This window comes from Branchiostoma floridae, chromosome 1 (genome assembly GCF_000003815.2).
Source record: "Branchiostoma floridae strain S238N-H82 chromosome 1, Bfl_VNyyK, whole genome shotgun sequence".
Lineage (NCBI taxonomy): Eukaryota > Metazoa > Chordata > Leptocardii > Amphioxiformes > Branchiostomatidae > Branchiostoma > Branchiostoma floridae.
In genome coordinates, this window is record NC_049979.1 from 13491876 (window position 1) to 13513718 (window position 21843).

General features: G+C 42.8%; 2 protein-coding genes across 2 annotated transcripts in view; one reads left to right on the top strand and one right to left on the bottom strand.

Annotated features, from left to right (window-relative positions):
- The window catches only part of LOC118428847 (tyrosine-protein phosphatase non-receptor type 21-like), a gene marked incomplete in the record, with an annotated part of 22118 nt that extends 13685 nt beyond the window's left edge, over positions 1 to 8433 (bottom strand). The window contains 3 exon segments of the mRNA XM_035839084.1: positions 633 to 802; positions 6296 to 6558; positions 8015 to 8433. Coding sequence (XP_035694977.1) covers positions 633 to 802; positions 6296 to 6469 — 344 coding nt within the window.
- A 272-nt stretch (positions 8434 to 8705) lies between these two features.
- Positions 8706 to 21843, top strand: part of LOC118415344 (centromere protein F-like) — a gene marked incomplete in the record, with an annotated part of 17686 nt that continues 4548 nt past the window's right edge. The window contains 16 exon segments of the mRNA XM_035819868.1: positions 8706 to 8886; positions 9437 to 9630; positions 9941 to 10207; positions 12092 to 12224; positions 14824 to 14957; positions 15092 to 15335; positions 15696 to 15898; positions 16173 to 16301; positions 16569 to 16754; positions 17039 to 17194; positions 17491 to 17718; positions 17978 to 18151; positions 18278 to 18421; positions 18567 to 18746; positions 18880 to 19037; positions 19151 to 21843. Of these exon segments, the coding sequence (XP_035675761.1) occupies positions 9448 to 9630; positions 9941 to 10207; positions 12092 to 12224; positions 14824 to 14957; positions 15092 to 15335; positions 15696 to 15898; positions 16173 to 16301; positions 16569 to 16754; positions 17039 to 17194; positions 17491 to 17718; positions 17978 to 18151; positions 18278 to 18421; positions 18567 to 18746; positions 18880 to 19037; positions 19151 to 21843 (5212 nt within the window).

The window sequence follows — 21843 nt, forward strand, 5'->3', positions numbered from 1 at the left end:
TGGATAATGTTCGCGCGTTTTGCAATTAAATTTAATTTTCGCGGTTTTCGCGCCCCAAGGTGGACGGCCTCCCAGCTGAGGTCTGGCGGAAACACTGTCCCTTACTATCTACCTGTATAAATTGTACTCACCACTTAAGGAGTAGGAAGACTTACATCACTCATCATTCTAATTCAACATAACAAACGTGTATCCTTGAAAGATAGTGGAGACTTCCTTGACAAGATACAGAACAGGTGCATTGTGACAGTGACTATCTGGAATGCCTGATTAATGAACACCAACCAAGGCCATCTACATGGCTCTGAGGGGTCAATAACCCTTACCTTGACATTTGACCCTACAATGGTTGAGTTGCACTTGACATATTTTCTACTACAGGTCTGGAGATTTACAGGTAGCCAAAAACAAAAAAGTTTGCAAATGGAGAAATATGTCTGTGTAAGATCTAGAAAAACAGCCTTCTCAAGTCAAATAATTATACTGTATGTGGTACTGTACCAATGGTTTGGTTGAAAGCCAAACTATCTCCCAGTAATACTCAAAGGGTACATATGCTACAAAAGCTGCACTAACTACACGTATCTGTAACATATATACATGTATGTTATATAGCACTTTGTTGATCTTACCTTGTGATTTCCTGGTTGAGTTTTTGTACATTAGACACATAGAACATCACAGCAAAGTAGACCAGTGGTTCATGTGCCAGTTTGTCCAGCTGCTTCTTCAGGGGCTTCTCCAGCTCCACCCACTGCAGCTGCAGCCGCTTGCTCACATACCGCAGCCCGAAGTAACACACCTGCAACAGGTGGGCAGAAATTGGTACATTTACCTCTTATGACATATACTGCTTTTACTGTAGGCTAACTAAAAGATAGAAACTGCTCAAGTGTTTAGATGAGCTACAGGTAAATCAAGTTTCGGAAAGCTATCCATATCTCTGGCTACTTTCATCCTGGAACAACTGAACTATGACATATGTAAAGGAAAGCTATTTTCTACCTTATAACATAAGTTATACATGCGCTACTAGGACTGGACCTGTACCTCTTTTCTCTAAATCGATTACGATTGTTTATAGCCAAAATTGAAAAAAAGTGTCTGACTTTATTATTCTATGCAAATGATTCTTTTAATGTAGAGGAAGAAGAGTAAACATAGAATAACCTCTAACTGGACTATAGATAATCATACTGTATCATTTTGACATTGACTCTAGAGTAACATAAACTGGACAAAGAAGTCTAAGAACATGGTTCCCCTTGAACAGAGGCATTTGGTAACACAGTAACACAGTTGGATAACAACCAAACAATGATAAACTTAGGAGAGACATAAACAGGATCAGCCTTCTATTGTGAGCTGAGTCAAACTGGCTTTGGAAAAATAACGTGCAACAGCTGTGAGATTCAAATACAATCAAAAAGAAAGTAGTAATCTGGTGGCAAGCTACAAGTGCCTGCAACAGCTGGAAAAGGCAAACAATAATCATGGCAAAAATTTATGTTCTTTATAATTATAGCCTGGGAACACCTGGTAGGTTATACAACTTCAGCAAAACTAGCTGCCAAAAGACTGTTTATATGCTGGGGAGACTGTATGAATAGAGAACTCCACAGTTCCGGAGTATATAAGAGAGGAGAGACAAACTTGAGTCAAAGTCCAGCAAAACTACCCATAGAATAGGTTGGAAATTTTACAGATCTAAAAATACAAACTGTAACAACAAAAATCTATCCTTTGTCACCTGTCCATTTTTCAATCAAGGATAGGACATTATGGCCAATATGTATGGTGCAATGTACAACATGAATGACATTAATGCAGTTAGAAAATTCTTTTCAACCTCTTGTTGGAGGAAAATTCCCCACAGAATCAAAACATTCAGACACAAATGCCACCTCCATAATTTGCTAGATTACTACAAATGTACTATACATACTACTAGTGTATTCAAAGTTTCCTTGCTCTAGAAGTAGAAATAGCTATTATATAAATAGCCTAATCAGGCCTGCAAACTCTCCCTGCATGGCAAATACTTGGGAAGACCTGCCCTGGCTACAGAGCAGATTCTCTGACGACCCTGTCTAAAACTCTGGTTCCCAGGGTATCAAACTGTCAGGGTACGAGAAATGCAGAGACAGTAGCTACTAGTTATAAAAAAAACTTCTTATCTCCAACATGATAAGCCTACACACTTTCTGGACAATTCAAATGAGATTTCACCAGAGAAGAAAAACAGTAGTAGCTCTTAGTCTTAATTGGTAAATTACTGGGAGACAATTTAATTAACATATCTTAATATGCATTCATATGGCATGTAATGGGTTTCTAATACTGGAAGAGGGTTTCAGACTGCAAAAATATGTATACAGTCAAACCTGCCCAAGACGACCACCCGCGGGACCGGGAAAAAACGGTCGATTTGGACAGGTGGTCGCTGAGAAGAGTATCGACTCAAAATATGCCCGATGCAAAGTATAAATGGTTTCCGTTGTGTTTAATGGCAAATAGCAAGTACTGCACGCACGCAAAGAAGAGAGGTCTTTAATGTCAAATACAACACGCACACTGTAAATTGTAAATTTAACCCCAAGCTTTTATCGAGCTTTTATACGATACAGTGTTTTAAAGCTAAAGTATTTGTACACTAACGTTTCAGACAGTAAGGGAACTTTGATGCTGTCAGTTACCATATTATAAGCCTTTATGCGTCGAGCGCTATGTTAGATCTGAATTAACTACGGTGCACCTTTCAAATTCGATGCCCGGTACGTCCCGATAGCGTACTTTATCCACGGGTAAATGTACAGCACAGTTGGGCAAAAGCACTCATACGTACAGATCTTCCTTAAAAAGGTATGAGATACACAGATCTTTCTTTAAAAAGCATGAGGCTATATACGTTTCAGCATTCGTTCACTTTATAATGATATAACGTTAGAATTAAAAACAAATCTTCTGTAACAACTAAACTCGGATTTTCTTACAACGATTTCGGCACAAAATCGCGCTAGTTATCATAAAAAATCGATGAAAACTTCAATTTTGAAAATGATGTGGTCGTTATGGGTCCCAATTTGGGCCGGTCGCGGTCGCGTTGGCCAGGTGGTCGTTGAGAAAAGGTCGCTTAGTGCTTACGTCAATGGGGAAAAAAATCGGGACCGAGAAAAAGCGGTCGAAATGGCCAGGTGGTCGCTGAGAAGAGGTGGTCGCTCGGGCAGGTTTGACTGTATTACTATTATATCTATAATACCACTTGTATGAATCATGTAGGAGAATTTTAGTCAGATAATATTTCCCTTTTGAAACCCTTGTTATCTCTCAGAAAATGAAGGAAAGTAAACCTTATCTCAGAATCACTGGTTCCAATGCCTGAGTGTGGCTGGCATGATATAGAGTGGTCCCAGTGAGTGGTAGACAGCAGTGTCATTAGTGTTTGTCTTGCTGATAAAGAACATAGAGCTGTCCTGTCTGAGACAAAAGAGGTCAGACAAGAGTCTGGACAGTTAATAGATCTACTGAGCCACTAATTAAGATAGAAGATCTGAGAACCTATAAATAATGAAATCCTTTCAGTGACAAATACTTAGATATGGATTTTAGATAGGATTTAGGACCAGTTCTGGGGCTCATCATCCTGACAGTCTGGCTACTGGCACTTGTCAGTGCTGAAGGGGATGGTACAGAGCTACAGAAAAGTGCATCTTATTTACCTGGTAGAACTAGTAATCACTTTGTGAGCTCAGCAGTTCATGTGTTCTTTCTTTTACTGTACTGTGATCCTATTCTTTCCAACTGACTAGCGACAACTTGGGCTAGAAAAACTCCAGGTGCAACTTTTTCATTTCCACCTCACATGCATCCCCTCTAATCTCTCTCTATGCATGTGTGTCCCTAACAAGAACTGTGTTTTTCACTGTGGCCCTTTTTGGTCATCAGACTTTGTACAACCCATCAAATCATAGGTAAGCTTATCATATGTCCAGGATAGACCATCCAATGAATGAGCTCTTACAACGTAAAAGTGTTGCATATTGTATAGGATAAGGACAACATGATGAAACAAAGCAGGAAGCCATACCACCATTTTCCATGTACTTTTTTTGACAATCAGGAAATTATCTCATCTGTTGTTGAAAAGACTTGCCCATGCTTCCATCATGAATCTGACAAATGTTTACATCAGGCAGACTTATCCAGCAGAAGGCCAGACAACACAGGATGGGGACACTGAAACAGGAGATGGCTAGGTTACCAGTAAATGTGTGCATCACCACTCTCACTGCTGGCTGACCCAGTTTGGTAGTGACCCCTGGCTAGTCTTGCCTTTTTGTGTACCTGCTAGCCAGGGTGGACTCACATGTACCTATATACAGCTTCACAGTTGGGCGATCTAGCTTGCTTGGTAAACATCACACTTGGGTCATGCCTCGATTATCCAACTCTGACAGAGCAAATAGCTCACTCTCTCAGGGAAAGTTCTGGAGACGGTCAACAAAAGAGTTTGCCTTTTCCAGTCTTAGAGAACGAACAGACAAATTGGAGTCACCCGCTGAAGTTTAGTAGAGTAGATGTCTGCCTTAGCTTTCAGAAGTTTCTAAATATACTAATAAAAGTTCCCAGTCTCTATGTAGTATTGTAACATCTGTCATTCTGCTGCCTCAGGCTTGAAGAAGCACATGTGCTAGCCCTTCATGCCTGAGTGGCTATTCATGACCACTGGTTGGGATAACTGCATAAACACTGCTGTACTGTCCTCTTATCAGCTAGCTATGCCCTTATCCTAAATGGACATGTTATTCCCAAACAATATTTACACAAGGACTGGTATGTGGAAATATGACCTTCATGTCTATGTCTCTTGCAGGGAAGGGGAGGACAACAGTGTTGTATAACAAAATTACACATCATGTACACCAGCATTTCACATGTACTATGGATTCCATATGCCCAGAAGGCAAAGGAATGTAGAAATTGAACATTGAAGAATGACCTGTTGACAGCATTCTCAAGTGATGGATTATCAGTATCTTTGATTACATTCAATGGACTGATATGGATGGACTTTTCATTATAACAAATGTGATCAGTTCCTGTTATCATCTGCATAATAACATGCTCTCTGTGGACATCAAAAAGATATTCCCAACTATTCAGAGGCTTCCCAAAGGATCATTCCCTTTTCCAGAATTGGTATGGGTCACAGGGAAACATCTCACCCCAAGGAAAAGCTTCCAGGCAAGAGAAACGAGTCAAATATAGACACAACAATTTCCTCATATGTTCAAGTACAATTAACCAATATTTCATTCATTCAATCTGCGTGTCTGCATCAAGCAACTTGAAATACTAGTACTGGGATAGGCCTGGTGGAGTGATACACATATCTAACAGAGGAATCCCAAGCTGTGGCTTACCACAGCACATTCGGCATATTTGTTACACGAGTTCAAGTGGTGGACATGGAGAGGAATTTTAGCCCATGATATCCATATGACGATGTCTGTATACCTTTTCCTAGCCCCTGGGTGGGACAATGTCTGACCAAAGAGATTAAAAAACAACCTCCTTGGTTTGACAAAGCTCATACATTAAAGGTTTCTATGTATGTCCCTCTGTATAAATCAATCCACATTCACATTATGTGTGGAAATTTTATCTTTTTGTACTACAAGTATACAATAGAGGGAGACTACTGGTATATCATACTCTTCTGTTGTTGGTAATATGAAGTCTAATGCATCCAAACAATCAAAGTCACCCCACCACCCCCACTCCTAAGCCATCTTGAACTCCTTAGGCCCCATTTGATTCTCTCCTGGGAGGGAGGTGATTAGAATATCAACAGTCTGTCCAAGTTAAATTATTGCCCAGATGAAGCAGTCACTCTACCTGTCAGTGAAAAGAACCACCTGTACCAGGCTGGAGAGCTTACCATAGTTGGTGACCAAACTCAAAGGATAGTTTACTCACGTACACGGTACAGACATGGTTTCTGACAGGCTTACAAGTTAGAACTCGACCAGATCACTGTGAGTCAAACCATGAAAGAAAACTACAGGGCATTCAAAGTCACAGATCACATGTAACAAAATGCATACTTGCAGTTGCAGAGCATGTAGCACCAGACACGTCTTTTATTGTGCCATAGCATGGGGTGGGGGCAGGATGACAACAGGGCAATACATGCCCTGCTCAACCTCCACTCTGCCCTCAAAATTAAACTTCAAAGGCAAAAGCAGGATGGTGTATTGTCATAACTACTGGCTGTATTTTATGAAATACTCACCTCTTGTAACTCTAATCTCTGTCCAACTGCCTCCAAACAGTGGCGACCGGTGCTCTCTGTGGTGATGGTACATTCTATCACTGTGTTATCCAGCAACTGTACTGGGATCACGAACGAGTTCTTCGTGTGGACATTGTATCGCTTGGTCTTCTTTAACTTCAGTCCAAATGGCATTGTTGCTTTAGCAACACTTCCTCAATACTCCGCTACCTGTTTTTTCTTCTCTGTATGCAAGCTTGAGACATTGTGGGAAGGTCGTCTACCTGAGGATAAAGAAGAAGAAAATTCACTAATATGTACCAAAAAAAATTTACTGGTATTGGCATTTGTCTGAACAAGAAATGACACAAGCTGCATGAGTATGTCTCTCGGAAAAGGAACACAAAATGGACCAATATGTCAAAAGGTTAATGTGGGGATGATTGCAGCAAGACGATTGTTACAGACACGCCTCATTTCCAGGACTTATTGGACCTGTAAATGATGTTCATGATGAGGGTGTTTTTAAGCAAATCTTAATGGAGTGTGAAATACCACTGACTCCTTTAAAAACAGCCACTTGCTGAGGTCATTGACATGGAAACATGCTAGTCATCTAGCCATGCAAGTGATGCTGAATACTTTGGACAGACTTGTGGTCTCCATGCCACTAGCAACTCGTATTTTCACTTGGGGAAAGCCCAGTGTCATGTTTTGGCTGTACCACTAGTATCAGCTTACCAGATAAAACTGCATGGACCTCAAAACAAATTGACAGTGAGGTATCCATGAGTCAGAGTGGTAATTTGGGCTGTTTCTACGTGATTTGCAATGTTGAATTGTGTTGTATAAATACTTATGGCCTTTTCTATGTTCTCAAAGGGATGCATGAATTATACCCTACATTTTTAAACTAAGCATTTGCCAATGAATGAGGATGTCCTGCTTCAATACTCTCCTGCAACACAAAAACAACAACCCTGGCTGAAACAGTATGAACTGTGAGTCAGTGTGACAGTGTTTGATCTGAAATTGTTCAAATTTGTTGTACCTTTTTTCCAATATTCTTAAGCTATGATCTCATAATCATATACTGGTAAGTTAGGAGAACAGAAAAACACAACAGTTCAAATTGTTAGCATAGCATTGAGTTCAGAGTTAGTCTTAGTTGAATAATGCTTCTCAAAATGACCACAAGATAGTACACCCATACAAATCGATGAAGAGGATTTACTTATGTCTTTGTTTATATAACCTGCTTTTTAAACTTAGATTGATCTACTATTTCAGGACTTCCTTGTAAGTCTTTATGGTCATTTCAATGCGAGGTCCATAACTAGATGTAAACAAAAACGACTGGTACTGAAGAACACTCGATGGGTATCATCACATGCCGCAAACAACACTACAACCGAGCTGAATCACGACCTCCTCGCCTTGGGGACATAATTTTCCTGACAGGTGGTATGTCCACCGCTCACTTAGGACCACTTACCTTGCCTAGTGCCCCCCTCCCCCCACTTCTATCCACTTTAGACACGACACAACCTATGACTGGTCATAATTGCGATACAACCCAACCTTTTACATTTATCGGCGACAGGAAGAATGGCCTGAGATGCAATAATGGCCCATCTAAAGAGCTTCCCCTGTTTAACAAACAATAGCAAGTGGTTGCGTGCAGATCGGGCAGAACAGAAGGGGAGACCAGATGGGAGACATAGACTCACGCCGACCTACCTGTCAGCCTGGGTCGCACGCACCCCTCAAACCCGCGCCAACATTCACTGGATAACTCTCCCCACACACCGTGCAGGATATCCTGTATGATTCCGTATGAAATCCTTGAGATCTGCGTCAGAACCCGTGGATCCCAAGCTGGTCCGTTGAGTAAATATGGGAGCCGGAACGACAACAAAAACGGCGGACTCTTCCACGCTTCCTTGCCCCCGGGGTCACCAAGAGTTGGGCCCACTTTTCTCGGCAAACAGTGAGGTTCAAGTCCACAAAGCCGCAGTTAGTACGGTGTCCGGGTCTGACCCAGTAGCTTGTCTGCTAAATCTTGCCAAGAAAAGCCCGCGGGTGAACAAATATTCCGTGTAAATGGAATGAGTTGTCAGACGATTTGATGATATCAGATGGATGGAATTTCAGAAATGTACTCACCCATCGCATCAGAACGTGGAAACCGACACGAGGCCAAACTTAAATGAAACAAGGAAATAATGAAACAGAGAGCATCATATATCGATTTAGGCAACCAATACAAATAATTTCATCATATAACTCTCGCTATTTCTTAGCGCCATCGTCTTTCATGGTATGTGAAGTACATAATATCATTTAAACCCCCTCGATATGTAGTGCGTTTCTGTGCGTTCCGGGGTCGCACACGCCATTCAAGTTGTGACCCCATCCCGTCATGCTCTGGACCGCTAACCAATCAGCGTGTAGTATGAATGTCTCAGGTTTTGAAGCCATGAAAAACGGCATCGGTTTGTCGTCTTGAACAATGACAACAAACTACGGGCATTTTAGTTTGAATTCGGACGTTTAAAGTAAAACAAAAGCCTCTGCGATACGAACATACTCCTCTAGAAGACGGTCTGAAGGTAAGGACTTTTGAATCGCCTTTTTGGTAGCATATACTCCGTCAGCAAATTGATAACTTGAACGTTTGCGTTTCCCACCAAAAAAAAAAAAAATCTTTACCTTGAATCTTTGAGGTCTACTGTAACGATCTCATGTTTATGATTTATCGTTCAAATTTAGTTGTCTACTATCATGGGTACAAAATTTCATGGACGTAAATGTTTGATATTAAAGATAGGTCGAAGTTCTTGATTATAGTATTTACACATGCAGCTGTAGTTTGGTGTAAACAGTGCATGAATTGATGGAGATGCTACTCTATGCTGAATTATTCATGACAGAAGACAAATATAAGGTCCCCAGTACCACCTTGCCGAAGTCAAAGAGGTTATCTCCATAACTCCTGTTATCTGAACTGCTATAATCTATGAATAATAATAAGATTATGTAGACACATTTCCTACCAAGATATCAGCATGACTTGATTCGTGTGGGTTGCATGAGAAATTGATTGATGTATGAAAATATTGTTACAATTTTGTCTGTTAAATTAACAGAAATTATTTCCAGGTGTAGTAGCCATGAGCTGGGCAGCTCAGGAGTGGAAGGATGGATTGCCCACCCGGGCTCTCCAGAAGGTCAATGAGATAGAGACAAACCTGGAGAAGCTGAAGAAGGAGCAGAAACAGCGCCAGTTCCAAATGGACAGCCTGGAGCAGACGCTGCAGAAGACAAAACGCAACTTTGAAGAGGAGAAAAATAAGGTGAGAAACACAACCAGTCCCTTCTTTTCTTTGTTACAGACAATACCAGTAATGGTTGTCTGACCTATAGAAGTCCTATTCTTACTAATCTTAGCTGAAATGAGATCTGGACATACTAGTTTTATTTGATTAGTATACTGTGTTAAATTAGGATACTGTCTAAGGTTATACTATCTACATTACTTCTTGAAACATCATTCTTACTGACCAGATAATCATGTCTCAGTACTGCTCACCTTTCCCCATATAAAAATATAACCAACTTGACCTTGTTGTCCAGCACTATCCATACTGATTCATGTCTTTCCAGGTTACCCTTATGAAACGAGAGAACCAGACACTTGTTGAGTCCTGTGAGGACCTGCAGAAGAAGCGAGAGAAGATTCAACATGACCTGCAGACAAAAGAATCCCTGGTGTCCTGTATGGAAGGCCAGTTGTCCCACGCCAAGGCTTCCCTGGACACAGAGACTGGCAGGAACCACCAGCTGAAGGGGGACCTGGAGCGGGTGGAACAGGAACTTGCCAAGGCTCAGCATCGTGCTGAGAAACTACAGGCTGAAAACTCACAGCTACAGGTCTGACTCATGGTCTATTTTTTCTGTACTCCTATTTGAAATACAGTGGAATCCGCTTTATTGTATCGCCTATTTGTCTGGGCATTTTATCCAATTATCCGGCCTATTCTAGAGTCCGAAGTTGGCTATATGACCAGCTTTAGCGGCATTGGTTGGGGAGGGGTGTAGTTTTGAAAACCAATACGCAAACATAACACACAGACGCTCATAGAGGTTACCACTCTAACGATACGGAACTCCGTTTACAAAACTTTAATCATATGTTCCGATACTGTGCGATTTCTGTGAGATGCTTGATCTAATAAAGAGTTCAAATCAGTGGCTAAATGCACATGTGAAAAAGTACGCTTGACTCGCACAGCCGTGCATCGGCAATTTGGCGGCATACCAAAACAAAGACGAACATGGCTCCGCTCGTATGCCGGAGAATATGACGTTACTTTCATAATTTTAAGTTAAAACAACGGTATTGGAGAGTGATAAACTCTTCACCTTCTTGTCTACAACTTGTGTCCACAAATTACTCTGAAATTTCCGTTTTTCGCGGTGGAAGACGGAAAAAATTCACGTTCAAAACATTTAAAATGGTGGCGCGTGGGTTGAGATATCCCGCCATTCAATGCGCAAGATAGGTCATTGCGAAATCACACCCGTTGCATTACGTGCGTTGTTGTAAATCTACGCAGCGCAGCCGAAATCAGCTCAATTAATGAGACAGTGGATATGAAAAAACACATTTTTGTAGGGTAAACCAAGTTTAGACGTTGTCTGAAGGGGAAATATGAACTCAAAAGCGTGTTGACGTTCCCATGACCTTCGCCCATCATACCTTGCGGCAACCTAACAAAATGGCGCCTAACTCCAAATGTTCGCACGCACGATCTAGTGCTATCGGCTAGATTTTCTGTGGAATGTAACTTTCTTACGGTCCTTTGCATGGCTTTACACCTTTATACAATAACTCATACATTTACTAGTTACCTTTGGACTCATTTTGTGAGTTTTAGGGCATATTTTCCCATTTTTAATTTGTGTGGCCTGACGTAATTCTATCCAAAAACCCGAAGTTTGAGACCGTGGGTTATCCAATTCTGCGATGTTCTAAACAATAGAATGAATGGCAAATGTTTTGGGATTTCGTAATTCTATCCAATTACCCGAATTATCCAAAAAGGCGTAATACGAATAATTGGAATCCACTGTATTGTATATATGACAATCTTGGTAATAGCTGCTCAGCCATTTATTTATATAAGGCCACAGCAAGTAATTTTTATGGATGACATCCTCTGCAGACTGCAAAAATAGTGCGATAGGGCGGAAAAAAAACAAGTCAAGATGGGTGAAAAAAACAAGATGGCTACATTTTCAAAAATAGGTACCATAAAGTTGTGATGACTGTTGTAAAAAGAATTAAAGGTACAAACATGGTATTAGAGCCAACAAGGCATTCATTACTGTATTTAAGACATGTACTGGTGTGGTAAAAGTGACACTAGTGACTAGTAGACTGGCATCACCAACAAAGTTGGTAACCACACTCATAGCTTCCATATTGGTGTCACTTTTACAACTATCCATTAAGTTTCATTTCTGCAACTACAGTCCTGGGTACCTCGGAAGTGTCACTTCTACAAGTACAATTATTAGGCATCAACACAATATATTTGCTCATTTTGGTACTTTATCGTCATGTTGACCATCCCCGCAGAAGAAAAAAAATTCTTGTTTTTTTTTTCTGAAATCAGGCGAAAATTAATGCGCGTGCTGATGTCATCCATAAAATTTACTTGCTGTGGCCTAAGCAGAAATATAAAATGCACAGTGTTTTCCTCACATAGCTACGCCATACTGAATATACCGGTACCTGTTATCTACCAACAGGAGGCATCTAACCACCAGCGTCAGGAGTTAGAAGGGAAGACAGAGAAAATCAAGAACCTGCAGCAGGAGATTAAAAAGCTGCAGTTTGAGCTGGAGCGTGGGAGGAGTCAGGAGTACACGGGGAGTAGGAGGCGTAAGTTGGAAGGAACTTACCATAAAATCTGATTGCATAAGTCTAAGGGTTGAAAAATACTACATGTATGTTTGGATGCTTAACTATCAGTGTTTTCACCAGGATTTTTTCACAGCATAGATTCTTAGTCCAGCAAAGCCATGTGGTAAACAATGCAAACCGTGGGTAGACCATACTACTTCTCCCATACTACTTCTCGCCTAATCCGTCGTAGGGACAGACTATACAAACGATGGAAAAAGACTGGTAACACTAAGGTACGTGAACAAATGAAAGCCCTCAAACATACAATCCAGCGTCGGCTACGCCGAGCCTACTGGTCATACACTGAAAGTTTGTTTACTAACCAAGATGACCCTCATGCAGTCCCTGGGGCTAACATGAAGAGGTTTTGGACTTATATCAAGTCGCAGCGGACCGAGGCTGCAAGTGTTGCCCCCTTGAAAGTAGAGGGCAAACTTGTTACAGAAGCCGTGGACCGTGCAGAAGCACTTAACAAACAGTTTCAAAGTGCCTTCAGCCAAAAGGTCACTTTCACTGTATCAGAATTTCAGAATAGAACCAACCTCTTTCAGCAACCAAATGCACCAACATGTAGCTCGATAAACATCTCTGAGCCCGGAGTGCTAAAACTGATGCAAAACCTGGACCCCAAAAAGGCTCCTGGTCCCGACGGCATCAGTCCTAGGTTGCTGAAAGAATTGGCAGTCGAGCTAGCACCAGCACTCACTCTCCTTTTTCAGTCTTCACTCGAGTCGGGTGTCGTACCACGAGATTGGAGAACAGCAAATGTTACCCCAGTCTATAAGAAAGGGGAACGCTATCGTCCTGAGAATTACAGGCCAATTTCCCTTACCAGTATTCCATGTAAGATAATGGAGCATATTGTTACTAGTACGATTATGTCTTATGTAGAAGAAAATGAAATCATATGTAAAGAGCAGCATGGGTTCAGACGCCGCCATTCCTGTGAAAGCCAGTTACTCGGACTTGTGGATGACTTGTCTGTTGACCTTGAACAGGGGAGACAAACAGATGCCCTGATAATGGATTTTAGCAAGGCATTTGACAAAGTTTGCCACTCCCTACTCATCCATAAGTTAAACTACTACGGCATCACAGGGTCGCTGCAGACCTGGATCCAGAGCTTCCTCACCGACCGCCGGCAAGCGGTAGTAGTGGAAGGCTCAATTTCAAGTTTTGTACCAGTGGATTCAGGAGTGCCGCAGGGATCTGTTCTAGGCCCCACCCTGTTTCTGTTATATATAAACGACCTCCCTACCAGTTTGTCGTCTATTGCTCGTCTGTTTGCAGACGACACCTTGGCACACAAAACTATCAGCTCGACTAGGGATCAGGAAGTACTTCAAGAAGACTTGGATCGTCTTGCTGAGTGGGAGCAAACCTGGATGATGAGTTTCCATCCAGACAAGTGCCAAGCACTCCATATTACAAGGAAGAGGGTCCCCCAAACAATGAACTACAAACTTCATGGTCACACTCTTGTCTCAACCAAGGAAGCCAAGTATCTAGGAGTGACAATTACCTACAATCTCACTTGGTGTACGCACATCGCAAACATCACCAACAAGGCCAGCAGAACCCTAGGTTTTCTGAGAAGAAACATAAAGGTAGGATCCAAAAAGATAAAAAACCTTGCTTATGTTACATTAGTCCGACCATTACTAGAATTTGCTAGTCCCGTTTGGGACCCCTATACAGCAAAGGATATAGCGAAGCTCGAAGCGGTCCAGCGTAGGGCTGCCCGGTGGGTGTCAAACAGGTATCGACGGTCCTCCAGTGTCAGCGAAATGCTTCACGACCTTGAGTGGCCAACACTCCAGGAGAGACGACGGAGGGCCAGATTGGTCACTTTTTATAAATACCACTCAGGGGATCTGGCTATTAACTGCAAAACGAGTCCCGCTCCACAAGCTAGAAGTTCGAGATCGACCCATCCCGCAGCATACAAGGTACCGACTAGTAGAACCCAATATAGGCAAAATGCCTTCTTCCCACGTACAACTAGAGACTGGAACGGCCTCCCAGCGGAGGTGGCGCTATCACCATCCTTGTCTATGTTTAAATCCAAAATATAATCCCCCCTCAGTCTGCGCAGTGAACCTCTCCATGTTGCCACGGCTGCAGAATCCTCAAAAAGATGAGGTTGGCAGCCTAACCGAAAGAAGAAGAAGATGCAGGGGTGAGCATTGTAGGGGTCTGGGGGAATCCTCCCCATAAAAATTTTAATATCTATAACTTTAGAAACACTATTTTTGTTGAAATTTAGTGCAATAAAGCTAACTTATTTTAAAAGTTTGTTACAAACAACCAAACTCTTAAAAAACAACCAAAAAGCCCTATATGCTGGTTGAAAGACAGTGTAGAGGCCCAAATCCTGATGTAGGGGATCCAAATCACAGCATACGGGGCCCGCTATGCTGAAAAGGCCTGGCGAGAACACTGTAGCTATATGTACAATGCTATCTTCTTTTAGAAGGTACATTGAATTTTTAAGTGTGCAAGAATGAGACTGATGCAAAGTTTAAGAGACCAACAAATGTTAAACTGGATTTGTGAATGTCTTGATTCATCACAGATGGGAGCGGGAGCAGCAGTGATGATGAAAGCTCTCACCTGAAGAAGAAGATAACTGACCTCGAGAGTCAGCGGGACAGGGATGCAGCTGAATTCAACAGGGTTAACACTGAACTTAAGCACCTTAAACAGAAGGTAATAAAAAGTTGTGTCCCTTTTCCATTGAGAAAAGAGATTTGAAGAAAAATTGATTTGATTAAGGATGTGCACATCTCTGTGTATGATCTTTATGAAGTTTGTGCTGACAGTGGGCTCTCCTTTGTTTCCAGCTGAATGAGAAACAGGCCGCATCCTCTCCTGTCACCCCAGCAAAGTCAAATGTGGCTGTTTCCTTTGACCTCGTGTCCCTTGGTTCCCCTGCTGCCCCAGTCAGCACCCCTCGTACCAGGTCTCAGACCCAACAGTTACGAGACCCCTTTGGTACTCCCCCTCCCCCACCTGCTGCACAGATGGATAACACTGAGCTGGTCAGGCTGCAGGGTCTGCTGCAGGACTCCAAGAAACAGACAGAAGGTAGGAGGACTTCCTTTCCAAAAGGAAAAACAAATTGTTTTTGCCCAAGATACTTGCTTTATGGAAATGTAAATGGCAGATGCCTCTTATGAAATTTTTCTACAGCATACAATCAGACATTTTATAATTTCTTTTCCTTTTTACACAAACTTCTTCGAAATAATAAAAGGTAGTAAGATCTGATGAACAAAGGTTCTCTGCTGGCATGAAATGGAAATCATTCAGTAGTACTGTGTATTACCATTATAAGGATTTCAATTTGGTGTATGTTGGCACCCGTAGAGTGTTGTAAGTGTAACAGCATAGAAACTGAAGTGCATGTACTGTACATATCTTCATGTTGTGATCTCTTCTCCTCAGACCTGAAGACACAGCTATCCCAGTTTGAGCTGCAGCTGCAGGGGAAGGAAACAGAACTGCAGCGGCAGGTGGCGCTGGTGAAGGAGGCTCAGGAGCAGGTGCAGAAGCTGACATCTACCCTGCAGGACAGGGACAAAACTGTCTCCAAGATGCAGGACGAGGCCAGCAAGACAAAGAACCAAGTAGAGCAGGGTCAGGCAAAGGTATGATGCATGTTTGTACTGCTGACTCTATTTTCATGGCTAGAAAAAAGTTTAAAGATGTAATAATCTGAGCCACAGTTTTAAAGTTTTAAAAGCCGATTTGATTGTATGCAGACTTTGTGTTTGATGTAGTGTAAAGTCTCAAAGCTGTGGATTATACGGGTTGAACTTGACATATATACTGACTGAATACTAAGAAGGAAGAACATCTGTCCCATACCTTCGTCCAGAAATACCGTCTGATATCTGCTAACAAAGCTCATTAACTCCTCAGATTGCTGAGCTTGAGAAGAAGCTGAAGTCTCTAGGCCAGGAGCTGGAGTGTCAGCGCCACAATGCTGAGTCTGCTCGCCAGTCACACGAGCAGCGCCTCAAGGAAAGGGAACGGGAGCTCAACGCTGAGGTAGGCTTTCCAATAGCAATAGTGCAGGGACTGGGATTATGGAAAACTGTCAGAATTTGTGCTTTGTCCAGAATACCAAAGTTTTGTTTCATTGTATTGGGCAAGGAAATGAACTGAACATACTGTGCAAGATATATATGATTTGTGATATTTGTTTTTAAATTTTTCGGATTAAAACTTGTGGTCTAATGTTTCTGATCTATTGCCCAGTTTGAAAGGATGAAGAAAAATCTTTTGGTATAATTATATTTCCATACATTTTTCCAGATAGCGCAACAGGCTCAGATGCTTGCCTCCATGGACAAACAGCATCAGGAGACCAGGAACAAACTCCAGCAGGAGATCCAACAGGCCCAGAATGAGAGAAACAAGGTGCAGGCAGAAGCTGAGGGCGTAGACAGGGAAAAGGGCAAACTGGAGAAACAACTCCTAGAGCTGCAACAGAAACTACAGGTTTGCCTTCTGTGGAACTGATCATAGTATCAAAATGCTCTTGTCATATCTAACAGAAAACAGGATCATGTATACTATTCTTCATCATGACACATCCAAAGACCATCTAATGATCACATAGTATACATCATTTGTACTTCAGGTAAGGAAATACATCTTCATGGAAAGAGAAAGGCATACAACAGCTAAAACTGTGTAAAACCCCAGTAAACTCTACCACAGCCTAGCGGGATTCTAAAAATATCTCAATGTTTAAGAGCTTGTTACTGTTGAATCCCTTACAGTGTGCTGAGCAGAACATAAAGTCTAAGGAGACGTCTATGACAGAGATAAAGAAACAGCTCCAGGAGATGACCAGGGAACGAGACTCGCTCACCAACAAGGCAGACGAGAGTGCAAGGCAGGAGAAACACATCCAGGAACTCAAACAGAAATTACTGGTTTGTTTGCGTGCTTTTGTTAGAAAGAAAATAACAACAGACATGTAGAGCTTACACAACACTTAGTGTCAACTTGTTCTTTTATTTCCAATCCTCTCCAACTGATAAGTTGCATGTGCATACTACGTGTAGTAAGCCCAGATTGGTTCAGGTTAAAAGAAAATGACGAAGTTGAACCATTCATTTAGGGTACTCTACAAGGAAACATTCTTTTGTCTGTTTTCATACTTGAAAAGATTTATGGGAAGTAAGAATGAAAAGAAAGGTTCTTAACCAGACATGTTTCAATATCCCAGAACACAGAGAACAAGGCAACTCACCAGGAGAACCTAACTGCAGAGACTAAGAAACAGCTGCAGACCCTGACAACAGAGCGAGACAAACTCAGCTGTCAGCTGGAGAAGAAGGACTGTGACCTGTCCAACCTGCAGGAGCAGCTCAAGAAGAGTAAGGAGAGCAGTGCTGAGTTGTCAGCCCTACAGAGGGAACACCAGCAGCTCAAGACAGACCTCAAGAACCTACAGGTAAGCAGACAAACCTCACGCTTACAATGTTCAACATTTTAGTAGTTTAAACTGTGTTTCTTTTCTTAGGCTATGCTGTGTTTTTTGTATTAATCTAGAATCTAGAAGCCATTTACTTGAGTGATCTTGAATTTTAAAGGAAGCTTCCTTTCTTTTAGACATGTCAAAAGATAAACGGTTTGAACTTGAAGAAGATGAATCCATGGAATCAGAATTATGAAGTAAGGCCCCCTATGACTCGTCTGCCTTTCTCTCCCAGAACACCAAGAATGAGCTGCAGGATGAGACCCGCCAGCTGAAGGACCAGGTGAGGGACCAGAAGCAGGAGACTGAACAGAAAACTGCACAACTGGAGAAGGACAAGAAGGAGCTACAGAACAGCATTGCCCAGCTGGAGGCACGTGGCAAGGAGATGGAGGCCAGGGCACAGGAGGTAGGAATCACTGAGCAATGTAGAGTTTATCAGGGTGTGGGTTTCTATTCTTTATCACTAGGTATGCATCTTTGCCTTGTTGAGTGAGTTAGAAGAAATGTCAATAATTTATTTGTTTTATTCCAGGCACAGAAAACAAAAGAACAAGAGCTGGCCAAGAAGGCTGAGGATATGTCTGGCCTGCAGAAAAGCCTGGATGATAGGCTACAGGACTTACAAAAGGCAGAGGAGAGGCTAACAGATATGGAGAATAAACTCAAGCAGGCTCAGGTGTGATTTGTGTTTCTCTAACAGAATAGTTTACCAACCATTTTAGATTACTTGTCTGCATTATGTTAACTTGAGACTGTTTCTTACTTAATGGAAATTTTCAGTCTTTGACATTTTGTAACTCTGAATCTCTGCTTGTCTTCAGGATGAGACCAACCAGCTGCATTCTGAGATTGACACTGTCCGTCAGGAGAAGGGTGTGGTTGAGGCCAGAGTGTCAGATCTAGAGGAGGAGGTGAAGAAAGCCTACAACTCTGTGGAGCTGCAGACTGCACAGCTCAGGGCCACAACAGACGGACTGGAGAAAGAAAATACTACATTGCAGGTAAGCACCTTTTTACACCTCTCTATCAACGTAATAGTAGGAATATAACGAGTAAGTTGCCTCTATTGAGGTCAGACCAACTTGCTGCCATTTCATGTGAAGATATAAATGTGCCCATTTTGCTGTCCACCAGACTGACTATAAGAAGGCCTGTGAGCTGGCTGACAACAAGGCTAAGGAGGCCAGTGACCTGCTGGACACACTTCAGAAGTCTGAGGAGGAGACTACTAAGTACCGTCACCGTTCGGAGTCAGCAGAGACAGAACTCAAGACTGGGCAGGAGAAGCTCCAGTAAGACTCTGTACTATTCTTCAGTACTTTTATCTGCATTGATATGTTGATTAACTGATTCAAGTGGAAGCTGTTACAATATGAACATATCTTTGTTCTCTTTTTGTGTGTAGGGAGGTCCAAAAGGAATTGGCTTCTCTCAAGCAAACTTTGCAGGACAAAGAAGAGGCTCTTACAATTGTCAAGACAGAGTTTAAGGAGACCCAAGCTAACCTGGAAGCCAAACTTGGGCACAGTGAGCAGCTTCTGACAGAACGAGATGCACAGCTCCAGAAGGTGAAGGAAGAGCTGGGCAGCTCCACCCAGCAGGTTGCATTGGTGATGCAGCAGTTGGAGGAAAAACAGGATAGCCTTGCACAGCTTTGGGGACAGCATGATGACCTGACAGCACAGCAACAACAGCTGACTCTCCAGTATAGTGCCAAACAGGAGGAGCTGCAGAAAGCTGAGATCAGACTACAGGAGATGGAGGCTGATGCTGACAAGACCAGAAAAGATTTGGAAGAACAGGTGGCACAGCTGAATAAGGAGTTGTCAGAGCTGGCTGTTAAACTGGACAGCAAGCAGGAAATCTTAGAAAAGAAAGACCTGCAGATCCAAGCAGCCCAAGAAGAGCAGAGCAGTATCAGCAAAGAGCTATGTGAAGTGTCATCTCAGCTAGATCAAGAGAAGGCAAACAGCAAACACCTGCAGCAACAGCTGGACCAGCTGGATGAGAAGCACCTGCAGGTTACCCAGCTGCACTCATCTGCACAGGCACAGCTGGCGGAAATTGAGAAGAAGCTACAAGACACTGAAGTATCAGCCGACAAAATGACTAAGGAACTACAAAACCAGATCAATCAAGTTGAAAACGAGACAGCCAAGCTGAGGGGTCAACTGGAAAGTCAAGAGGAGGCAGTGAAATCCAAGGACCTACAGTTAGAGGCTGCAAGGGCACAGCTGCAAGATGCGGAGTCCGCTGCTGCAAGGATGACAGAGGAACTGCAACAAAAGGTTACCGAGCTGCAGCAAGAGGTCAGTAGCTTGTCACAGGAATGTGAGACTCAGAAGGCAGCAGTTGAAGCCAAGGATCATCAACTGACATCTTTGAAGTCTGAGCTACAAGAAGCCATTGATGAGAAACAGATGCTGCAGGGGAAGATGGAGGTGCTGCAGATGGATGTGGACGACCAGAGGGAGCAGCAGGAGGAACTGCAGACACAGCTGGAGAAGGCTCAGGCTGCCATGGCAACTGCCCAGAGTCATGTGATGGAGAAGGATGCAAATATTGCACAGTTAGAGGTGGAATTCGAGACTGCCCAGAAAGATGTTGATACCTTGAAGCAGGTTCTTCAGGATAAGGAGGAGAAACTGAGAGCTACAGAGGACCAACTGGAATGTGCCAACATGTCTGTAGAGAATAGCAAGTCTGAAATCCAAGCCAGGCAAGAAGAGATGGAAATCTTGGAAAAAGAGTTGCAGGCAGCACAGAAGGATGCTGATTCCCTCCGACAGGAATCTGAATGCAAAGAAGAGAAACTGAGAGATGCTAATGACCAGTTAGAGCAGGCAAGCTTGGCTATGCAGAACAACAAGTCCCAACTCCATTCCAAGGAAGAGGAGCTGGAAAACCTGAAAGCTGAAGCCCAGAAGATGGGAGATGAGCTGGCATCTGCCAAACTGGAGCTGCAGTCAGGTGGAGAACTGATGGAGTCTCTGACCTCCCAACTAAACCAACAAAATGAGACTTTACAGAAGCTGAGGGCTGACTTGGAAACAGCTTCTGACAAGCTTTCAGAGAGTCAACTGCAAAGCGAAAATCTTCAGAGCAGGCTGTCAGAGTTAGAGAAGGAAGCGGAGGGAAAAGATGTGACAATAGCAGAGCTACAAGATCAGACAGAGTCTCTCCAAACCTTGACCCAGAGTCTGAGGGAAGAGCTGGCACAGAAACAGGAGGAGCAGAGTCGGGAGCTGGGCAGTCTGCACTCACAGCTACAGCTGACACAGATGGACATGGAGGACAAGGAGACCATGATCAAATCTCTAGAAACACAAGTAGAGCAACTGCAGCATATGGTAGATGACAAGACAGGAGAGTGTACCAAACTTGCTGATGATGTGGACAAGCTGGAGGCCACAGGAGAGGAACGGGAAAAGAAGCTGCAGTCCCTGGAAGAACAGATAGCCAGCCTTCTTCAGAGCACCAAAGAAACAGAGACCAAGTCAGCTGGGAAGATTGAGGATTTTCAAGCATCACTCACAAAAGTTGAAGAGGAGAGAGACTCTCTGACGGCTGAACTCAATAAAGCACAGTTTGACCTTGACAACCAACAAAGTGACCTTGATGGCATGACACAGCAGTTTGAACAGCAAGCAACAGCCAAGGCCCAACTGGAACAACATTGTCAAGAATTGTCCTCTCGGTGTGACACACTACAACAGGAGCTGGGGACAGCAAAGGCTGAAAATGCAAGTTACCTAGAGCAGAAATCTCAGTTGGAAACCAACGTGTCAGAGTTAAGTCAGAAACTGGATTTGACACAAATAGAAATGGATGAAACTGCAGGCAGGTTGAAGAACACTGTTACCACCATCGAGGCTGAAAAACTACAGCTACAAGAACAGCTTGACGAGGCAAACATTAAGCTAGAAAGAGCTGAAGCTGATGTCAAAGACATTAGCAATATGCTGTCACAACTGTCCAAGGCCCTAGAGGACAATCAAAGAAATTCTGACTCCAGGATCATGGCTTTGAAAAGTGAGAAGGAGGCTGTACTGAGTGAGCTGAAGGCTACAAAAGAAGCACTTGAACAGAAGTCCACAC